The 23,075-nt window shown below is 43.8% G+C and overlaps 1 protein-coding gene across 1 annotated transcript in view; it reads right to left on the bottom strand.

Moving 5' to 3' along the window:
• Positions 1-21,890, bottom strand: part of LOC111217204 (Krueppel-like factor 8) — a 30,649-nt gene extending 8,759 nt beyond the window's left edge. The window contains exons 1-3 of the mRNA XM_022738973.1: positions 21,843-21,890; positions 1,268-1,540; positions 949-1,183 (exon numbers count right to left, since the gene is read on the bottom strand). Coding sequence (XP_022594694.1) covers positions 949-1,183; positions 1,268-1,540; positions 21,843-21,890 — 556 coding nt within the window. The remainder of the gene's footprint in view (positions 1-948; positions 1,184-1,267; positions 1,541-21,842) is intronic.
• Between the last annotated feature and the right edge of the window lie 1,185 nt (positions 21,891-23,075).

Here is a 23,075-nt window from a genome sequence, read left to right as displayed (position 1 = left end):
CGGGAGACACGCGCTGTATTCCTCTGAGATCGAGAGAGAAAAGACGGTGTGAGCGAGTGTAACAGCAGCACGGAAGAACAGTGGCGGGTGAGAAAGTCAAAGACAGAAAAACTGACTGAGGAGGGGAAAAGGTCCAGAAATCTAACAACCATCTCAAAATCACCCTCCTTTTCCTCGCATTGCAAAACTTTAAACCACCACTCCGTGTTTCGGTACCACCTCGACATCCTGTTTCTACACACGCACACGTACATGACATTAAAGAAAGAAAGATGCTCTAAATATGCCGTTTCACTGTGACTTAAAACGCCTTCCTGCCAAGTGTTTGATGATTATCACTGGTCTTAGGCGGCAGCAGCCGTCGTAGTATCTTCTGTAGTATTGGCACGAATCCTATAATGTGCATCGCTGGCACTGGAGGCCCCACGGCGCAGCACGACAACAACACACAACATATGAGGCGTCATATATAATATATATACCTGCAGTTAACGTAGTTGTAGTTGATTATTCGACCTCTCAAGTTTTTTTTATATCATCTTTTAATGGCTGAAAGTGGAGGTCGCAGTACGGTGGCCTAATCTGACTCACTGCTGCTTGTGTGTAGAATTATATAGAAACCAATGGAGAAGGGTGTCTGGACTTAGACTGATATTTACGTTGATAACACTGCAGCTGGTACTAGTGAGTATGTTAGCTTGTTAGCATGCTAATATGCAAACAAGCCAACTTGGTTCGAGAAACCTCTGATTCGTTTTATTGCTCAGTTTAACCAGGTCTGGCGTTTTAGATTAGGGACATCATCATCATCATCATCATCATCATCATCATCATCATCATCATCATCATCATCATCATCATGCCAGAGGAATGGCATGATGGGAATGGTTTGTTGTAACTGTTCACGATTATGCCATCTTCCTGGGGGGTTTCATTTGCACCACTCACCAGATCCTTCCGAGCGCCCGTCGCTGCCTATGAGCGGCACTGTAATGGCTGCCGTGGCGACGCCATCTGTCGGCATGGTGGTGTAAACAACAGGCAGCGACTGCACCACCACGGGGATGGTCTGCAGCTGGCCCACCTTGCTGGGCATGCTGACCGAGGGGATGGTGTGAATGACGTGCAGGATCTGCTGTCCCCCGGCGCCCTGCGTGGCCAGGATGGAGCCTGGGGAGAGGACCTGGGGGGAGAAGGGGGGTGTATGAGTTGTTGCTCTGACCCATTCTACAGCTTTACTATAAAAATGGAAGGAGGTTGTAGTTACCATGGAGCCTATCGATTGTACCGCAGAGGGGACCGGTGTGGCCGACAGGCTGGGTTGGGTCACGGCGCTGTTGGGCGCAGGGTTGACTGTGACGCTCGTTGTACAGGCGGGGAGCGAAGAGGAGCGGGGTTTGTTGAGGGACAGGTCGACAGGCTCGGTCTGGTCCTCGGCAGGGCACGGCTGGGGCGAAGAGGGCTCCGTCTTACAAACTGGCGACTCAGTCTTCACCTTCAGGTCTGTTGGCTGTGGGCAGTCGGTGCCTATGTCTGCCTGCTGGAGAGAACAGGGGGGACGGGGGCGGGACAGGAGACACATAAGAGAAGTTTAGAGAACTGATTGTACTTAGGCTGAAAGATGAAACTGATATTTGTCCATTTTCATGACAGCTATAGACAAAAACTTGAACCCCAAGAAATAGATCTATTTTAGGAAGAAAAGCCTCTGTAACATTATGATACTCTATTAAGTCAGGTTTCATTTCAGATCTTACTTACTGACTCCTGAAACTGGCAGTCAACTCATATCCTCATCTTAAGAGCACTCAGACGGCACAGGCCTAATTTTATTTACAAACTCCTGTACTAATTAGACTGGTGTAATCGCAGTTAAGTGGGGCATGCCAAAAAATGTTGATACATGCTGCTTTATTGTTTGAACAGCCAGTGGGAGCTAAATAATCCTCCAAAACAGAAATTATTTTGTTATTTTCCCTCGATGCTGTGACACTGAGCTGGAGACACACAGGCAGAGGAAACTGTCTCTGTCTGTTACACATTCACCTGGCTGTTGCAATTGATTGGATACCAATACTGCACATATTCATATATATTATAGGAGGTGCAAAACAGCAGGAGGTTATTTCAGATGTTCGAGAAGTAAAAGTTCTGTCTGCACAGACAGTGTTAGGAGACTGAGACAAGAAACTCTCCCGGTTAAACCATCAGCACCATCAGCTTTAGGAAATGTCTGGCGCTTTAGATAAAAAGTCGAAGGTTCAAGCCAGTGCATGTAAAAAAAAGTGACAAAGAAAAGTTAACTACAACTCCCAGGGTGCATTTTTTGTTACAAAACATTCAGTCATAGAGCTTACAGCTGTTCTGCATTTGTCCAAACATTCAACAGCTTAAATCAGTTCACTTCCACATTCTGGCTTAATGTCAGGATGAATTCGTGATTTTGAATTTGCCACAGGTCTGATTTGCTTCACTTCTCCATGATGACAGCTGCGGAGGCTCATGGGTACTGTAGTATTTACACCAATTAGCCAAACTAAGCTAACACAAGAACCCAATGTCTGATCTTATTGTCCTGCGTTTCTTTGTTTAGGTATATTAATATGTTCCTGAAACCTGCTCAGCCCTGCACATACCGTATATCTTTCAAGATGTGAAGTGACTTTTTCTATGAGGAACTGCTTCACCCTGACTAAATACTTTCATATAACTTGCATCAGACTTTTTCATACTACGCCCTGGTTTTTCTCAGCGTCCTCAGAGGAATGGGGCACCCCATTCGCCACTGGAGCCACCCAAGGCTCAGCTGCCATGTAGCTCGAAAAGCACAGGGAACAATGGCTGCTGTGTGGGACACTGAAGGGGGAGGTGGAGGAAAAAGAGAAAGAGAGAGAGACAGATAGAGAGAAAGAGAGAGAGAGAGAGAGAGAGAGAGAGAGAGAGAGATAGAGAAGGGCTGGGCGGGTATTGAGAGAGGCTGGTACAGACTGAGAGAGAGAGTGTAAAGAGAGACAGGAGAAATGGAGTGAGAGAGGGAGCAGCAGTGAGCCTCCAGTCCAGGAGCTGGCCCCTGTCCAGTTCAGCTGAGCATAGCTTGGCTCTGGGTGAGGAGGAGAGGGTGGAGACCACGCTACGCCCTTTTATCGGGTCACACAGTTCAGCTGGAGGCTGGGCTGTGTGGCGGTGGGTGAAGACACAAATATGGCCGGTAAACAGTCTCCTGCAGTCAACGTTCATTACATATGCAAATAAGCACCGTTACAGGAGCATATCAGTGGTTTTGCATGTTTTATAGTGCTTTAGAAGAGCTGTTTGTTAAACTCTCCAGGACTGTGCGTGTGATGTTCTCATCCTCTCTGTTTTACATTAGCGCTGAGAACATGTCACAAACAAACCTCACAAACAGAACCTGCACCGAACATGGCTGAGATAAGGAGGAAATTAAGGAGCTAAATGGGAAGCAAAGGAACAAGGTGAGAGGGAGCTGCTGAAAAAACATTACAAACAAACACACACACAAACACACACACAAACACACACACACACACCTGCACCACAAGTTGGCTGAAGACAGAAGGGATTTAAAGAGCTCTTACTATGTAGAAAGGAAAGGAAAGGAAAGGAAAGGAAAGGAAAGGAGAGGAAAGACAAAAAAGGGGGGATCAGTGAGGAAGAGGAAGCCGGGCTCTAATGTGATTATAGAGACACAGCTTTAAAAAAAAAAAAAAAGGAAAAAAGCAGAACAGAAAATCAAGTGTGAAAGAAGTGAGGGAGTGGGTGAGGCAGAGAAGAGAGAAAGAGACGAGAGAAGAGAAAGAGAGTGGGTGGGAAAGGCCTTGTGTTGCCATGGAAACTGGGAGCTATCAGCTGACTCCATGTTTTCCACTCGTTCCCCACCCACCACCAACTCCCTTCCCTTTCTCTCCCAGTCCGTTCATCTTTCCATCACTTCACCCCCCCCCCCCCCCCCCCCCGTTTCTCTCACTCTCTCTATCGTGGACCACACCCCTTTCACCTTTCTCTCCCACACCCCCACCTCTCCCTCCAGCATCTCTTGCTCTTTACATCAGCCACACCTTTGTTTCTTCCCACCTCACCCTCCAATCCCTCGTTGGCTTCATTTCCACCCACTCTCTCTCTTCTGTTCGTCTCTTCTCCTCCATTCTCTCTTGCACCCGGGGCCCCGCCCCCCTCTCCTAATACTCTCTTTTCCTCTTTTCACAGTTGCTCAGATTAAACCCACAACTCTTTGAAAAAATCCCCAGAAGAAGACACTGAAAGCCTGACGTCCTCTGGAAAAAATAAATAAATAAAAAAGGAACAAAAAAAACCTCACTGGACTCCTGCAAAGCTCTGTGATCTGAGACACAGGATGAGAAAGGAGAAGAAAAAAAAAAGGGAAGACAGAAAGAGAGAAACTTTCTGATATGAGGTCAGACTGATTAGCTTAAAGGGGAGGATGTATAGCAGCTCATTACCCAGTGGAAGAAAACACTTGACACTCTTCACGCTGAGCCACAGATGTTAATTTCGGGCCGAGACGAGAGGACACATCGGGCTCTGTATCAGAGGGAGGATTTTTTTTTATGCTGGGCTTGTACAAGAGAAGTGATTGTACTGAAATTTTACTAATTTCGTGGATTTTAAGGAGCTGAGTTAAGATTGACCAAAGCACATTTTTGTGATTAGCTTTGGTCACAAGACAATGGAGCCCTTTTTCCATAGCCAATTAAGAAATACTGACATTTAAAGGTCCCATATTTTACAGTTTTCCTGCGTTTAATTTGAAGTGATGATCCATAAGAAGATATATTTGTGGTTTTAAGAACCAAAAAACCATCTCAGTGTAGTTTTACATCTCCTCTCTCAGGCTTCTCTCTGGAGCTCTAGCAACAACAGGTCGATGAGCCAATCAGAAGAGAGGAGGAGGCTCTGAGGCTCTTTTCTGATTGGCTGACTGTTTTCTGAGTGATTTAATAAAAATTAAAAACACTACACCAAACACAAAGCAAATCCTAAAAGGTTGGATGGTAGGTCCAGGTGGGCAGGGCTTGGGGCAAGGCTGACAGCGGATACTGCATTGTTGTGACATCACAAGGTTACAGAAGTCCTGACGGCTCGTTTTAAGACTTGGTTTCTGAATACAGGCTGTGTGCATTTTCTGAGGACTGAGCGCTTTGATACTTTCAAAGTATTAATATAGAACCTAAACCTGCTCTATAATCAAGAAATACATGGAAATCTACCTTTATACAATATGGGACCTTTAAGCACATTTATTGTATTGTTTTGTACGTATCATTATGGTTTTCTGTTCAGGTGGCAAAAGTTTTTCGTCCACATGAATATCATCATTTGAATTTTGAAAAATAAATATGCTAATAACAACCATCCAAACCACCAAAAGAGCCTTTTTAAAAATGTATCCACTGACTGCTTTTAAAAGATCCAGTTTTCAATGTCAAAAGCGAATAAATTTATTTGGCTGATACTAAATAACTTGATTTACAAAAAAAAAAAACTCTTGAAAGTTGATTTGAGGGCAACAGCAGATGTTTTGAGCTCAGGAGACAGCGTTAAAATAAGTATTAAAGGTGGTACAACCTCACAAATATGTTGTCTATATTATAAAAAAATTACTATATACAGGTATTTTACCACAATACAACTTAATGGCTAGGCAGTGTTTCCTCACTGGGCTGGGGCTGATATTCAATGATACTGAATATCGTGATATTTCCCCCCATATGTGATATTTTTCATAATACGGATTTTTCTTTTCTTGCACTTTTGCACAGTTTGGATACCACTCGAGCCTTTCCCCCAAGACCCTTTATTTGCATATCAACACACGGACCCACGGTTTCTCTTTTCACACAAAGGAAGAGACTGAACTTCACTTGAAAGTACAGTGTAACCTTTCGCTGAAGCAGAATTCATTTGCATTGGTTGTGAGTCAGACAGTGGCACAGGATCATAAATTGACGGTCTCTGAAGCAATCACAACAATCTGACGGAGCCTGAACACAATCCACCTTAAAACAATAAACCTGACGTGTCTGAGTGCAACAAAACCAAAAACCAAAAAAAAAAAAAAAAAAAACCTTCACTGAGCTGTGACGTGTTGCAGTGGATCTTGCCAGAGTACTCCGCTCTCTCCCTCTTGCACTTCTCAGTTCAACTGCTCCACCATAAAATGGGTCACCCAGTCTTCGCCTTGCAATTAATTCATGTGATCTCTAACTTGAATGGAGGCGGGTAGCAGCTGTGACTGCAGTGGGGAGAGAGCCAGGCAGAGAGAAAGATGTAAAATGTCCAAAGGACCTTAATCACGCTGTCCTCACGCTGGGTCCCATACAGATAAAGTAATGAGTGATTTACAGTAGCCTTATATGTCCACATAGGAGTGTTTACATGGTACAGTAGGTATGATTACAGCTCATAACATCGTCGTATCAGAGACACTTCGGCCGCAAACTGAACCCTGAACACTGCGTCAGCGACTGTTTTTTTTTTTTTTATGTGACTGTGCCAATTTAACAAGGGGTTAATAGGTAACGCTAAATATGGTGGCAGTGCTAGGTTAACAACACACCTACGTCAACCACCACATAACATATTGATGACAGGTTTCGTGGCAAGTGGAGCCAAGAGCAACAGCTTCCACTCCAAACTCCCACTTTGAAATTACTTTTTAATGATTATAATAATATTTCCATACTGTAGGTTAGAGCCTGCTCCCTAAAAGATGGCTAGTCTCACTTTACTTTGGTACGTTGGCAAATGTTTGACGCTAACAAGCCTCAGCAAGTGGAAGAAACGTTTAGACAATGTTATACACAGTTTGCAAATGACCAACAAAGCAGGTCTCGCTGGTCACAAATGACTCCACTCACGGGAACCTCTACACAAACCTGTGACACAATAGATTACTTATTACTTTAACTGTGCAAACCGCAGTAGCCAAGTTCCAGTCTGATTTCTGGGCTGCACTTCTCTCTGCCGCTACTGGCCTTTCTAGTTTTACAATATTCATTCAAGCACGATAATGTGGCGTTGTCCCGAGCGTCTGATACTTCAGATCTTCACGTTCTTCAGGTAACGTGAAAATTCAGTGGAAATTGCCAACAAGGTTCAGGAAATGTGCCAAGTTCCTGCCCAGGTGGTTCTAAAAAAAAAAAACCAACAACAGACCTGCTAACACCGCCCTTGCTTCACTTATACTGGCTTTCGGTGGTGAATATGATCACAGATCACACAGCAAGAGGATCATACGCGTTATAGTAAAATCTGAATTCCACTGAAGCCTAAAACACTTTCAGTCCCCAAGTCGATGTTGTTGTTTTTTCTACAGGCAGAAATCAATAGGTCTCGAGGTGACACAAACTCTGCTGTGACTGTTTGTGTATGTGGAAGGTGAAGGGAGGATGGAGGAAGGAACGGGATCCAGTGGGGAGGTAAAGCAAACAGGAGAAGGGTGGAATGATGAGAGATGAAGGGAGAGGCATTGATTTGCTGGGAGTGTGTACTTGTCAATGTCATATGTGATCAGCACTACTTAATTATGATTTTTTAAAGGCAGTATATGTGTGGTGCTGAATTTATATGTGCATGTGTTGTATGTATGTGTGTGTGTGTGTGTGTGTGTGTGTGTGTGTGTGTGTGTGTGTGTGTGTGTGTGTGTGTGTGTGTGTGTGTGTGTGCTAGAGGACGTGGGGTGTGGAGACAGATATGGACGATATAATAAAGACATGAGAGCAAAAACAACAGCTGGGGGAGATATTAACAACGAAGCACGCGGCCCCGCCTAGCACACTCACACACACATATGCGGCTCCACCCCCTCACAGCCTGACCCACCCGAAGAAACACCAACTGCCCCCCACCCTGCGTTAAAGTGTAAGTCTACTCCTCTCTCTCTCTCTCTCTGTCTCTCTCTGTCGCTGGTTCACCCACCTGTCAGCAGGCTGATCCCAGCACAGCTCACAGTGTCTGTTAGCCAGCGTTAGCGTCTGCCTAATGTTACCTAATAGGAGTTGCCAGTGTTGATTTCCTGGGTGCTTAGTAACTTCTCTGTCCCTCACTGGATGGCCCGACTCTAACCTTAAAGCAAACTCTGCTCGAGTTTTGATTACTCATCAAATCTGCCAATCAAAAGAAAAATCCCCCTCCACACAAAACACACCAAATAAATATATAAATAAGACAACCTGAGTAAAAAACATGTTTAGGGAGGAATCTTATTAAGAGCCTCAATGTCTAATTATGCATTTGTAGCAAAGAACATCATGTATATTCAACTTGTAATTAATACTACCCCTGTACGTGACTTTAGCATATAAAGGCGTAATTAGCAGACCTTTATTGAATGGTTGTTTAATTAGAGATACCGTTAGTATTCCACGAGCTTGCCAATGAATAAGTGCTTCAATACAAAGATTTAGATCTTTATGCAGTCATATTTCAATAAAGGAAAATCGAGCTCGTATTACTGCGGGGACAGAAAGGTTCATCTTGCAAAGAATTGCTAAAGAACGTAAAGGAAGGCCTCTGATTGAAGGTAAGACATATGCAAAAAAAAAGCTCTTATTCCTCACCTAAAGTTTCTTATTTTAGTCTCTGCACACTTGAAAACAAGAGGAAAGGTCTGTTTCTCCGCCTGTTACAATGGTTTGGAAAACCCTTCATGTCCGTTATGAACATTTTACTTGAAAACCTTGAATGAAGAGAGAAGGAAGAGAGGGAGCTCTGCGACAGACAGATGTGGATGCCGTTGCAGTTCACCATTTGTTTTAACTTCCAAATCTTTTACATAACTGAACTAAACTAGACTTGTTTAAAACCTGTCTGATTGTTTGTGTTGCAACGCCCCATCCAATAATACGCTCTCATGAAATCTATTTTTCTTGGTGTCCCTGAGAACGTCTCTCCAAACTTCATTTATTAGTTCTCATACGTTTCTCTGTAATCTTTTTAAAATGTGCCTGAACTTGTTGCATCCAGCTGTGTGAATATACAGTACAGAAAGCGTAGGCAGAGAGAAAAACAGCTCGACAGTGCTCGTGTTTCACGGTCTTCGGTTGACACCTCTGAGTCACTCATATATGAACAGTGCCCGCAGTGGGTTTTCCAGTAATCCAAGTGTGCCCTCAGGTTGCTAACAAAGTGCCACTTTCAGTTTCTCTTTGCCCTCTTTACAGATGCAGTGTCACACAACTAAAAACGCATCCAGTGTCACAATACCAAGCTTTTAACAGAGGCCTTGGATCGACTGCCAAGTAATTCACTGATCATGAAACAAGACTTTTCAACACTTTGTTTTTCTAAAAAAAAAAAGCCTCCCTCCTGCTACGCACTGCCAAGGGTGGAGCGACGTAAACTAGCCTATTCACCTAAGTAGAAACAAAAACCAGAGTTGAGACAAGTCTACAGACCCATCCTTCATCTCAAAATCGTCACATTTAATAAATGGAAAACCACAAACATCTTAGCTCCCGGGAGCCAAACGCTCAACACCGGCGATGCTCGTTACGGATAACGTCAACGCCCGCGACACCTCGGCTTAACTCAGGAAACAGTCTATTGTTGTTGGACCCAGGTGAATTTATCTCACCATGCTGGGACTTTTTTTTTTTGTACTCGGTTGTATAACATCCTAATTTTAAATGACTGAATGACTTGTTAACATGAAGATTTTTGCTGCTGATGTCAGACGGGAAGCAGTGATGAAAGTGAAAACTGTGCGGCTTGTTAGTACTCATACTTGGTATCCGGAGATGAATACGTCTGTTTCTGAGCCAATAACAGACATTAACAAATACTTTAAGCTATCTATATTGCTGCGAGGAAACCTGTGTGTAACGTGGTGATTCTTTCTTTACAAAGAATGATGAAGATGACAAAGTGCAGCCGTTTCCGCAAAAGTGCTTTTCAGACATCTCCAATGATGGAAACGACACAGAACCACTGTACCCATACACAGGATTCATAAACCTGTGAGTTCTCCTCACTCTGTTTTATAAATCTCAATCATTGTGGAACTGAGGACACGTGGACGAAGCTCATTTCCTCTCCCACAACGGCAAAGAAGAAGAACAGCGAGGAACCAGAGCACCTGTCATTACAGACAAGTGGCTATACATGGCTGTGGCGTTTAATTTATCACATATATCTGTAAGCCATCATCACTGCGATATCTCAGTTATCATTATCAAACATCAGAGGGATGATCAATGATGGATTTACAGCACTCGTATTGAAACAGACTGGCTTCACTGAGGATCAGTGGGGAAATAAAGGCTCAAATATAAATAAAAAGAAAGGTCATCGCTCACTGTGATTTTAAATGAGAAACAAAACAACTACGATTATGTCTCTTGTCTTCTATTTAATCTTCTTATCATTTCACCTCCAGCTGCTTCTAGAAAACACTGTGTACGCCTTATCTGAGGTGTACACGAGCTGCATACATCTCCCACTCTGCCTTCCAGTGCGGCCGGTCGGAACGACACTTTCGCATGCTGACGGCTGATGGCTATCTCACATCTCCGGTGTTTCTGCAGGTCCCTCGGTCGTGTTGCGAGTCCTCACAGATCAACACCGAGCGTATAATATGCCACTAAGCGCATGAACTGTTTGGGCAGCGTTTCAGGTGAAATAAGGTCAGACAACAACAACAAACTATAATCCAAGATGTCACCTCCGCCTGTTTTGTTGCCACAATCTCATTACTTCATCGGGTGTCACCACTGTTTACGTCGTGCGAATTCCCCGGTGTCAGCCAGGATGACTGGGCTCGTTCCTCACCTGCTGCCTAGTGTGGATATACAGTTCTCTCAAATTATCTGGGTGCACACACAGTGCACAGTCTGTGATCAGTGATCCTAACAAACATATTGATAAACTACCATGCCTAAGTAGCACTTACTATGAGCTTCCAGTACACTTCTTTACCTGATCTCCTTGCACTTATTGAATAGATGTAGTACTTATATTGGGGCAGATAGGCAAACTAAAGCATCGAAGTTTCAGCATATAATCTAACATACCCCGAGTTTTTATGTCAGACGTATCTGACCTCTGGTGACCTTGAGAGGTCATTGAACTCGGCATTGCATTTTTCCAGTTTTTGCCCCATTTCTCCATTATATTTACATAGATATGGATATCTTTGCCAAAATTGCATAAACATGATTGTTTGCTGCTGTGGCCGTTTGGATAAAAGTGTCTCCCCAATCAGTAAATGTTAAAAGCAAACACTGTGTATAATGAGCCGAAAGCTCAAAAAGAAACAGTTGGTAGAACGTGCTGTGTGACTTTGTCAGAAATCAAAACAGTTTATGTCTGTTCTGAACGGTCACACTGGAAGATAGGATCAAAAGCAAACCGAACACAATAATGGTTTAAATATGGGGATAACAACACACTCTCTCCTGGAAGACTTTCCTAGTGTTGCACTCATTTGTTATAGCTGTGTGATGAATTGAACAAATGGAGTTGAGAGAAAACACTGGACAGGTGAGGGGGGAGGGGGCTTTCTCTTTAACCAGCTTACAAGCAGTCCAGGTGACACATACAAACAGCTGAATGCTACAGCAGGGGAAGCAGAACTGACCCACGCATTCATGTATTTCACAGCAGACTGGACACAACATGATATCAGTGGTAAACATCAGTCGACCTGCTTAATGGACTACATGATACTCAGATCAGCTCTGAATAAAGTCATATCTGACTTCCTGTCCCAAACACAGCAGCTGCTCTTACTTCCTGGAAGCTACACTCTGGAGGAAGTGGGCTGCCAACAATGACATCATCATCCTGCACCAGCAGAGGAAACTGCACCCGTCCAATATCTGCAATGCATTCACCTCTCTCTCTCCCCCCCGACACCATCTCTCCATCCCTCTCTGCATCCCAAAATTGTGAATGTGCTGTCCTCTGAATGGATTGAATGCTCTGAACACAGGCGTGTGCGCACACACACACACACACACACACACACACACACACACACACACACACACACACACACACACACACACACACACAACACACACACACACACACTGACTAACACTCATGCTAGCAAAGCCCTCCTGGCAAAAGCACAGTAAATAGGCCTCTAACCTCTTATGTCTCACGCTCTCGCACACACACAGACACACACACACACACACACACACACACACACACACACACAGAGAGTAATAGAGTGTGTTGTGGCCTGTCTTTGTGCATGACTGCTCCTGTTTGCTGGAGGACAACTGACTTGTTTATGTGCATACATCAGTGACACACACACACACACACACACACACACACACACATGCACAGAGGACCTCATTGTGTGTTTGTGTGTGTATATATGTGAGACAGAGAGAGAGAGAGAAAGAGAGAGAGAGAGAGAGATTACAGGGCTATTCACTGTGCTGTGCTGGCAGGTATTCAGTATGTGTGTGAGTGTGTATGTGTGTGTTCGCCTTTGGCTGAAGTGGCGAGTTAGAAAGGGAGGGAGAGAGAGAGAAAGTGAGAAGGGGGCAGGGAGAGAGCGAGAGAGGTAGAAAAACAGAGAGGGAGAGAAAGAGAGGTGGTGGGGGGGTTGGTTTGGAAAGGTGGAGGAGGAAGAGGAGAAAGAGGTGGAGGATAGGAAAGGGGGTTGGGGGGGGTCAGGCTACACAGTCTTTTCGGCAACTCCCGCCAGAGCTGTGGTTGCTATGGCGACGGGGCGGGCGGAAGCAGAGCCTCCCTCGACATATCCTATTAGGGCGAGAGAGGGAGTGAGAGAGAGAGAGTGGAGAAAGAAAGAAAAGAGAGACAGAGGAGAGAAAGAGAGAGAGTGTTGAAAGAGGAAGCAGGAGACGAACAACGGCGGGAAAAAGAGAGATGTGATGAGATAGTGTGTGTGCGTGTGTATGTGTGTGTGTGTGTGTGTGTGTGTGTGTGTGTGTGTGTGTGTGTGTGTGTGTGTGTGTGTGTGTTCTGGGGAAAAATAAAAAGGAGATTGAAGAGAGAGAGTCTCCGTCTAACTATTGCTGAAAATCCATAACGAGGCCGCAGAATGACCTTCGACCTCGTTCGGACACACTGACAAAACAAAAGCTAACTTGTATGAACCAGCCACCTCATTCTCTCCCTCTGCCCCCAGCTTTCCTAGTCCTAACTGTCCAGCTACTCTTGAGCAAGGCATTTAACGTCATAGTGCACGGTGGCCGGTGTAGGTGTCTACGAAACGGCAATCAGGATCCCAGACCACATCCTCTCCTGAATTCAAGAGCCTTTTTCCTCCCAATAACACTGACGTATGATTGTCTGTGACCTCCATAGTGTTCAGCGTGGTCTCACGCTACGCCATTTCCTCTGTAGCCCGATGCACTCTGTCCACAACAAGTTCTCTCCCTTCCAGGAGTTGTTGTTGCGGGTCAACACCGAAGAGACACAAGCTTAAAATACAAGCAGAGACCTGCAGTTTCCAAAAAAACAGAGATAATCTGCAGCTATTTTGATAATTAACTGATTATAAAAGTCAGAAATTATCAGGTTGCAGCTTCTGAGTTGTTCAGTATTTAAAGACCTTAATCACCTGGTGGCAGATGTATTTTTCGCTATTTTCCAGCACCAAATCATTTATCTCTTAACCAAGAAAGTAAATCTACAGATAATTGCCTTTCAATTTTTTTGATGTGTTGATGATACACGAGTCATATTAGAAGTGATAAGAAACAAACTCGAGTTAAGACAACACATGTAACATTAAGTAGGATGTGAGGCGTTTAAGTGCCTGCAGGTTCCCAACGGAGCGAATACCAGGAGGATCTGCTTCCTGGAGACTTTATCTTTGGACAGGAAACTCCACTCCCCTCTGTTCGAAGCAGTCACAGAGGTGTGGTCAGCACACACACACACACACACACACACGCACGCACATACACACCCTCTGCTTAATGATGCCTTACGCAATACTACTCCACCCAGCCCCCACCCTTTACTAACCCAAACCACACCATGCCACAACACAACACAAATGCACTTACACACATCGGGCTCTACCAATCCCCTCCCCCAGTCCTCGGCCCTCACAGCCTCATGTGAAAACACTGACTTAAAACTGCTTTTTGTCCAAAATCTAAGATGTTTTTAAATCAGCGAAACCGGAGTTTACTTTCTCACAGCAGGTGAACACATTTGATCTTGTGGGGTCAAATTACACGACAGTCTCCACCAGTTCCTCAGCTTGACATTACACTTTCTGTATATTATTTGTCAGTCAGTTCCTGTAGTCAGCTAAATAAATGATCAACTGAGGCGACTGATAAAAAAATGAATCACTGAATCATTGAAAACATGGCAAATAACCTTCAAAAGTTATGAGCACTGACATAATGTAACAGTATTTTCAGAGCAGTTTTTTTAGCTAAAACACAAACACACAAAAGTGAAAATGCACTTATTGAGAAAATGGAGGCATGTAAATTTAAATCTAGAAGAAGCCCCATTATTGAGCCTTGGGGAACTCCTCAGATCATATTGGAGACAAATGTGCTCATAAGAGAGTGAAACTTTTTTTTAGAATTTACATTTACAAACCTTTTTTTTTGTTTTTTCTATTTGGAAAAGTTCGAATTATGTGATCAGATGTACTGAAACAAAAAAATTCCAGCCATTACAGAGCCATAGGCCAAATGTAATTGGCTTCTTACTGTGACTGGTGGCAAGTCTGGACAGGTTTGATTTAACTTTCTCACTCTCTTGCCTTGATAAGCTTTGAAAATGTCAAAGATGGGGTCAGCACAAAATAAGAACAATAAAGGAGCATCAGCTGAACAGCTCATTCATCAAAGCAAACCTGACATTATCTGTTCAAAAACCTGTCAAATACTCAACCTTGGTAAGACAACATTTAAAAATTAACTTCTTTCCCAGGTTTTAAACCTTCAGACCAATGTAGAGTGAGAAAATCAAACCACAATCACGGCTTTGTATCAAACTAGCTGCAAATTAGCTGTCAAACTCTTTGCTCATAGATAAAGGATAAGGGGATCAGAGCAACTACGTGCCACTAAAAATTAACAAAAAAGTGAAAGTGAAAGCGCTCAACTTGCTCATCAATACGACACCAACTGAATATGATCTGCTTAACAGCTCAAGTTAATCTTAGTGGGTGAAGTAAATTTAATTTATCAGCCTCTGCAAAAATTCACTGTTATAAACTATTAATTTACTATTCAATTATTTCTTTAAAGACTTCTAACTCTGTGTGTTTATTTATTTCTCATGGTGGAGGTTTAGCTTAACCCCAATCCTAAACCCGATTTCAACCGAACCTAATCAAGACAAACCTCCAATATGAGATATTCAGAAACACCAAAACCTCCATTGGCTCCATATGGGTAAAGATGCTAACCGATTAACTTTACCTCCAATCTCCCTTCCCAAACACGCCACTCCCTGCTAATAGTCAGTCCTGCCTATCCCACATTCTCACATACCTAAAGTACCACAATCTGTAGGTCTGTGCGCTGTCCTGCCTGCCTCACAGATAGGCTGGAGGAATCTTGTCACATGGCGTTACAAAACCTGCTCAGCACATCTATCGCCATTTCAGTCAAAGTTAACAGGGTAATAAACACCTTCCAGTGTTGCCATGCCTTCACTGTGGGTCCAGCTAACCGGCTAGAGCTGTGGTCTTTTTCTCTGTAATTACAAGAACGGCCACATCAGTTAGTTTGACAGTTTTGTGAAAACCTGTCATTGCTATAGGCGAAGAGTTGAACCCTCTGACCAAAGCTCCATCATTACTGCAGCTTCTAGGGAGTAAAAATGTCTAATAGTTGAACCAAAATCTTCTTATTTTTACCCCGAGAGCCTCTTCATCGATTTGCAGAGGCCTCAGGACGTTTATTTGTAAGGACTATTTTCTCTGCTGCCACAGGAAATCAAGGCAATGACAGGTCAGAAAATGTACTGCTGAGGCGGATGAATATTCCTTAACCAAAGGTAGTTCCAGACATTCATTAAATTAAAAATATGTTTGAATAATTCTATATTATATGAATCTAGAGGTCATAAACTAAAGGTTAAATGTTAAAGTTTAAATATCAAACGGCACTTTTGGATACTGCAGTGTATGCTACAGCATTAGCAAGGTGCTCCAGGATGAAGAATATATTCTGGTGTCGATTTTGGTTCGTGTTCTCATTTCCGAGCCACTCTCCCAAACAGCTGATGTTCGCCATCAACCTTTGAATGATTTTTTTTTTTTTTGGGATGGACAAAAATAAAATCTCTCTTCTTGTAAAAGGCCTGTTAGCTTTCCTAAAGAAAACCAAGCTCAGTCTCATCTTCTAAAACAAAGAGCCGACTGGGACGAAAACATTGGAGGGAACACAGAGGACCAATTTACAGCAGTCATAATCCTGCAGTGCAGCCTGTCCTTATCTGAGCGTCCACACCCTCTCCACCTCTCTCCATTTGCACTCTTTCGTCATGTCTCCTCGCCATCAAATCATTTCTTTTTCTTTCCGTATCTCCTCTTCCCTCTGCTTTTCTATACTTCCTGCATCCTCCTCTCTTCATACCTCAGCCAGCCGACAACACCCTTCCCTCCTTCCTGCATATCTAGTCTGAGTTAATGGTGCCTGTGACTCTGACGGGCTTCACCTTATCATTACTCTTCACACCCTTTATTCTATGACCTCCTCAGGCTCTGATTATAACAAGATACATAGACCTACCTATCAGCTTAACACTAAAGCTAGAAACATGCCTGCACTGCCAACCTGTGACATCATCAGTTATGATTATATTCAAGTCACCACCAGTAATGATTAGGTCTTTTACCTCAGGACAATCAGAGAAGAGAAATTAAGTGAACTACAGTCAAAAATGTATACCATTTATGTAATTCAAATTGATCAAAAACACTGCTACAGAAGTCAAACAAGGATTGAGTCCCAACTATAGCAGCAACTATATCAGCTATAAATGCTTGAATTCACTTCTTGTAGATTTCTTTGGACATATAAAAATGAATGAGATTAATGTAATTTAATGTAATAAAAAAAAAAAAACACACAAACTGATTTTACTGATGAACATCACAAGCAGAAACCAACAAAGACACGACGGATATATACAATATGTAGGTGAGGTGCACGTGGCCAACAGTGTCTATTTAGGAATGGGGACTTTTGCTACGAAGCGTCTATTCCCAATAATGTCATTGCACAGATTCATTCATTAACTACCTTCATCAAACAATACCAGCAATCAAACAGTGTGAGAACACATTTTGATTGGATATGATGGATTTGTTATAGTCTAAAAACAATCTAAATATTGAATTATTCCTCTGGGGAAATGATCGGGTTGATTTGTGCTGCTCAAACCCTCCGAGACATTTACTGTTTATCTGAGAAAATAAAAAGTCAGACATAAAAATAAAAAGCGGACAGGCACTCCCCTTGCTTTAGAGAAACTCCCAGGTTCTGTGTAAATCACTGTGCAGCTCGACGCTCCAGATTAGCTTTATTTATTAGCAAAACAGTCGGACTGAAATAGTTTGATCCTGAGAGATAAAAAAACGCAGAGGAGTTCAAGCGGCGTGCAGGGTGACCCGAGAAGGACGTTTGGTCTTTCTCCTCAAAATGATTCACACAGCCTCTTGTCAGGGCGCTTTGGCGCTGCCGTGACCTCTGACCTCCTGACTATTTGTTTCACGGATCCTATTCTACTGATACGCTCGCTGAAAGTCAATCGGGATAAAAAACAAACAAAAGGTCAACTTTGATGCTTCAAATGCAAAAACCGCAAATGTCAACACACTCCACGACATGTGAGAGCAAATAAGTGTTTGTGCATGAAGTGTGTTTAATGACTTTCTGCAGCTTTTTATCCGTCCACACATCAGGACCAGACTGCTCCTCCTGCTCCCTCATTTTCCTGACATCATGTTGACAGAGCAAAGACTCATCATGATCTTAATATATCCTGTCGTCTTTATATATCCAAGGAAGCCAGCCAGAGGTCACAAGTCTTTTTTCTTTTCTTTTTTTTTTTAACTTCACATTCACACTGTTCAAATAATTCATTCACCGCTGCTGGAGTCCCTGGGAGGTTAAAAGCTTTGCTTAAAGGCCTTCCAGCAGTAAGGTCTCATTCACTTTTAATGTCCAGAGATTTCCAACTGGTCTGGGAACTGCTGAACCTGCTGTTTACATCCTATAGAATCAGCCGTCATGTTAGCGTTGTGCTTACATGGAAATCAGAATCGAATCGATAAAATGCCAAACATTCTCTGGTTGTCAAATCTGAGAATTCCTCTCTTTGTAAACTGGAAGCTTTTTTAGGATTTTGACTGTGCGCTGGAGTAAATCGCCTCTAAAAAGTCTGGGAAACTGGGAACTATTTTTTTCAAATTCTCTGGCATTTTATAAACTAAACCATGGATTAGTTACTAGAAAAAAGAACTGACTGAAATCTTTGTCTCTCTCATCTGCAAACTCAATGCAAGGAAGTTCTTCCTTCCTGGGAAAGAAAAGCTGAGCCGCACAGGAAATGCTAGGTGTTATGATTCTGGTTTGTTTGGAATAAACAGTAGAAAAAGAAGAAGCAGAAGTAGAAGAAGAAGAAGGAGTTTGGGTGGTTAGAATCTGCTGCGGTACTCAACACTAGAAACAGCTTCACCTGCATCGACAGGTGTCTGAAACCTCCATCACATCTCCAAACTCCTCCTCCACCTCACCAACGCCCAATCCATCCACCTGCTTCACCCTCACCCACCTCTACATGCATATTTCCTCTATCCATCACTCCTCCATCAACTTCACTCTCGCACTCCCTCCACCTATCCTCAGATCTACATCCATCATCGACTCATCCTTCATTCTGCGCTCCACCCACCAATCCACTACCCACGATCTCTCCATTTCACTCTGCCCTTCCCTTTCCACCAGTCCTCTCCGTCCTCTGTTCATAGGAAACTTCTTGCATCTCTCTGAAATCAAATCGCGGCTAATTCTGAATGATAAAGTGGAGCGATGACTAAAGACGGATGCATCTGTGTCGCTGTGATGAATTATCTCAGAACACTCGCATTAGAGGGCACTGGCCTGAGGAAGACATCCTCAAAACATGAACGTAGGACGCAGGTAAAGGTCAAGCAAAGCTGTTAACAAACAGTTTAGAGTTGATATTAGTCACAGGTAGGATCCAATTTCACAAACTAACAGCCAGAGGCACGGTTTCACATCTCAATATGCAGCTAAAATTCTTAGTGCACGCTGTACTCGACTCTATTCACAGTCAAAATGCCGCAGCTAATCGTGTGTTTTTTAATACGGTTTTGAAGAATTTCTTTGTCCGTGTGTCAGCAGGGTTTTCAAAAACCAATTAAATTTACTGAACAGATACGGTGTGAAACAACTGATTAAACTGAAATGTAGCTGAGTACATTTGAGTGTTTGGTGATCTGAATCTCGGGGGGGGTTGACAAAAAATGTGAAAATAACACCAGGTTCACACACAAATTCCAATGTATGAGATATGAGACAGGAAAGCCGAAACTCACAGTTGACCAGGTAAATACCTAAGAGGTGTCCTTCACACTGAACACACACTGCCACTAAACCGCAGAACTACAACACTAACCTTGTACAAACGTGTAAGCTCAGAGGAAATGTTGACAAGTAGTCACCGACATGTTTGCACTGAATATTGAAGATAATGGTAGATGTGAAGAGATTTAAATCGAGGTGATTGTTTCCTGAAGAATTTACGCTGCGCTGCGAGCCAATCCTAAAACAGTGTGCAGTATCTGTACGGTAAATCCTGTGTTCATGCAAACAGTGAAAGAAAAACATAAATTCCCGCCCACTGTCAATAAAACTGAGTTATTATAGACACAAGACACAAGACACTTATATTATGAATCCAAAAAGCTGCATAAAGCCAGACGGTGTCAGGACTTAAGTTACGTTTACACTGACAACAGCACTGCATGGATCTGGTAAAACAAACACGGGGTGGCTTGGCAAAAGAAAAAGGTGAACCCAAGTCGACTTTTTCCCCAAACGAAACTCGACATCAGCCTTTGTCATTTCAAATATCCAGTGCTGACATGTGAACACCATATTTCTACTGTTTACCTGGCGACCGTGGCACGCTGTGGTAACCTTTCAGAGCAGTGAAATCCTTCCTCATAAGTTTATGAACTGTTGTGCAGAGTTTTGGCATCTGATGAGACTCTAACTCACGGATCTGTTACTTTCCTGGATTGTGTTTCATCATCTCAGCAGCGCCTGAAACAACACGCCCCCACAGCACATTTCTTTTAATGCAGGGCTGCGTTCGGTCTAAACGGCCACTCGGATAAAGCGTCTTAACCCATCCACACCAACCTCTAACATGGGTTCATCCAAGCTCAGTGCATCGGGTATAATTGGTGAAACTGTTCATTTATAATCCTATGACAATGTTTATTCTAGATGTTTGTTTTTGTAGTTTTGTCCATCTTTTCTGTCCATGGTGACACAAGAGACGAGCAGACTAGACAGGTCGTAAACAAGCCCCCGAGCGCAGCTGAAATGTGGGTTATAATCCCTCCATACACAGGAAAACTGTGTTTGCACAACTACAGCAAGTGTGTTCGGTCGAAGCTGAAGCAGGAAGGCGTCAGTAAACTGTGTTGGATATTTAAAATAGACAGTTTGGGTAATAAATTTACAACTGGCCTTTGTTTTCTCTTCCAAATGAGTCCGGCTGACCTGAGGTCGTCTGATCATGTGACTGCTCCTGTTGCTATTACAGAAAATGGACCCAAAACCAGAATGCCTCTTTGAAATCTAGTGATGATGATCTCTGGCTCATCTACAGTGGAGTATATGATTACGTGTTGGGCTACACCCACAGTAACAGCATTTCATTTTAAAACCGTCCAAAAAATGACCGTTCACGCACACTAGGCATGCGTGTGCAGGTGTAAACAGGAAGTGGATTGCCCACTCTGCAGTAGAGGGATAAACAGGAACGGTGAAAAGTGAATGTCGGCAGCTGTAGCAAAGACAAAGAGGTCAAAAACTTTTGTTAATTGTTACCCATGTTGAAGTCAGCGCCCGTAGTCGAGGCTGACGCCGTTGGTTTTCGCTCGGGAAGGGGTCACGTGAATCAGGGAAGGATTGTGACTGATAAGATCCAATCAGGAAGCGAACACGAGTGTGTCTGCATCATCGTTTCCAGTAGTCTTAGTTTCCGTCCGTCCAGACTAAAACGCAACCGCGGCGTATCCAAACTCAGCAGCGTTTGCAAAAGTTTCCATCTTAGAGGCTCAAAAACTCCGTCCAGTCATATGGACAAAGCAAAAGTGATGCGTTTTAAAAGTAGAACGTATTAGTGTGGATGTAGCCTTATAGAGGCCATGGCTCTACGCTACATACGGCCTCTGTGTTTGCTGTTCACTCTTGGATGTAAAGATACAAGATCAAATCTGGACGCCCTAAAGTTGAAACTCTAGGAAAGATTCATATTAATATTTGACAAATTGATTCTCAGTTAATCGCTGACTCATTCGTAAAACCTGCTGACGTCATGATGAGTTTCAAACCCCCGGATAAAATCTTCCTCCGGCGTCTGTCTGAATCTAATCCTGCGTGAGCTCGGCGTGATCGGACACGCCTGATCGTCAGCGATGCCACACCTGCCCACACCCACCTGACTATCATCCTTCCATCCGCCCATCAACTCTTCCGCTTCCTCACCCACAGATCCTCCACCCCATTCCTGCTAATCAATCAACCAATTACTTCCATTCAACCCCCCCCCCAACACCACCACCACCTCCTCCTCACCGTGCACTCCATCTCCTCTGGCTCCGGTTTGATCTGTACAGACGGCATGTCTGTGTCGCCCTCCTGCTTCTCCTCCTCCTGCTGCTCCTTTCCTTTCTTCTTCTTCTTCACAGGCTTTGTCGCCGCTTCCTCTCGCTCCTCCTCGCCTGATTCCTCCTCCTCCTCCTCCTGCGGCGGCTGAGGCCTGGTCACCGGCTCCTCCTTCTCCTCCTCTTCCTGGACTGCAGGTGGCAGAGGTGATGATGATGGCGGCGCTTGTTGTTGTTGTTGTTGTTGTTGCTGCTGCTGTTTTCGGGTCAGGGCGCTCTGCTTGGCCGGGCTCCTCTGCTTCTTCTGGGCGCCGCCAGCATTCTTCTTCTGCTTAGGAGTTGACTGGCACTGAGGAAGAGAAGAAGAAGAAGAAGAAGAGACAGAAGGTGAGTAGAGCACTGAGGGATTGATGACAAATTGGAGTAGAAGAAGTAGAAGGACAGGGGGTGGAGGAGGGGAGGGGAGGAGGTGATAAGGGGGGTAGGTGAGGAGGAAAAAAGGGGGGGTGGGGTGAAATGCAGAGAAAAGCTGTAGAAGAAGGGGGAGGAAAGGGTGAGAGCAAGGTATAAAAAAAAAAAAAAAAGCCAAAACTTCCAGGCCAGGGGGAGAGGGTGAAAGAAGGGATTTGTTAAAGGATTTGAAGGCGCAATGAGAAGGGAGGGGGCAAAAGAAGAGGAAAGAAAATGTTTTTTTTTTTTTTTTTAAAAAAAGAAAGAGGTGAAAAGATAAGAGGACGAGAGAGGAGGAAGTCGGGTAGGAAGGCAGGTAGGAGAGGAAGCAAGACAGGAAATGGCACAGTAGAGTTTGGAGGTAAGAAGCATTACCTCTGCTCTAAAAGCCTGCTAAAGAAAAACCCCCCTCTCAAAAATCTGCCAGAAGGGTGGAGGGAGGGGGGGGTGTGTGGGGGTAAAATAAAACACACACACACACACAAACACACACACTCTCTTTTAAAAAAAAAAAAAAAAAAAGAGATAGAAATTTGGAGACAGAGAAGGAAGAGAGACAAAGGCCTAATCCTGAGGCTGCCACTGAGGGAATGAGAGCGAAAGAGAAATAACAGAGACACAGAGAGAGAGCAGGGAGGAGTAGCCGTGAACTGACCCCTCCCTCCCTTTCAGCGGCAGGCAGGCCGACACACCCTTTTCTGGAAGCCGAGCAAAAGACACACACACAGAGAGAGAGAGAGAGAGAGAGAGAGAG

The sequence above is a fragment of the Seriola dumerili genome, unplaced genomic scaffold (assembly GCF_002260705.1).
Source record: "Seriola dumerili isolate Sdu_G_001 unplaced genomic scaffold, Sdu_1.0 BDQW01000040.1, whole genome shotgun sequence".
Taxonomy (NCBI): domain Eukaryota; kingdom Metazoa; phylum Chordata; class Actinopteri; order Carangiformes; family Carangidae; genus Seriola; species Seriola dumerili.
Note: the sequence above shows the minus strand (reverse complement) of the source record. Positions and strands in the feature narration are given on the sequence as shown.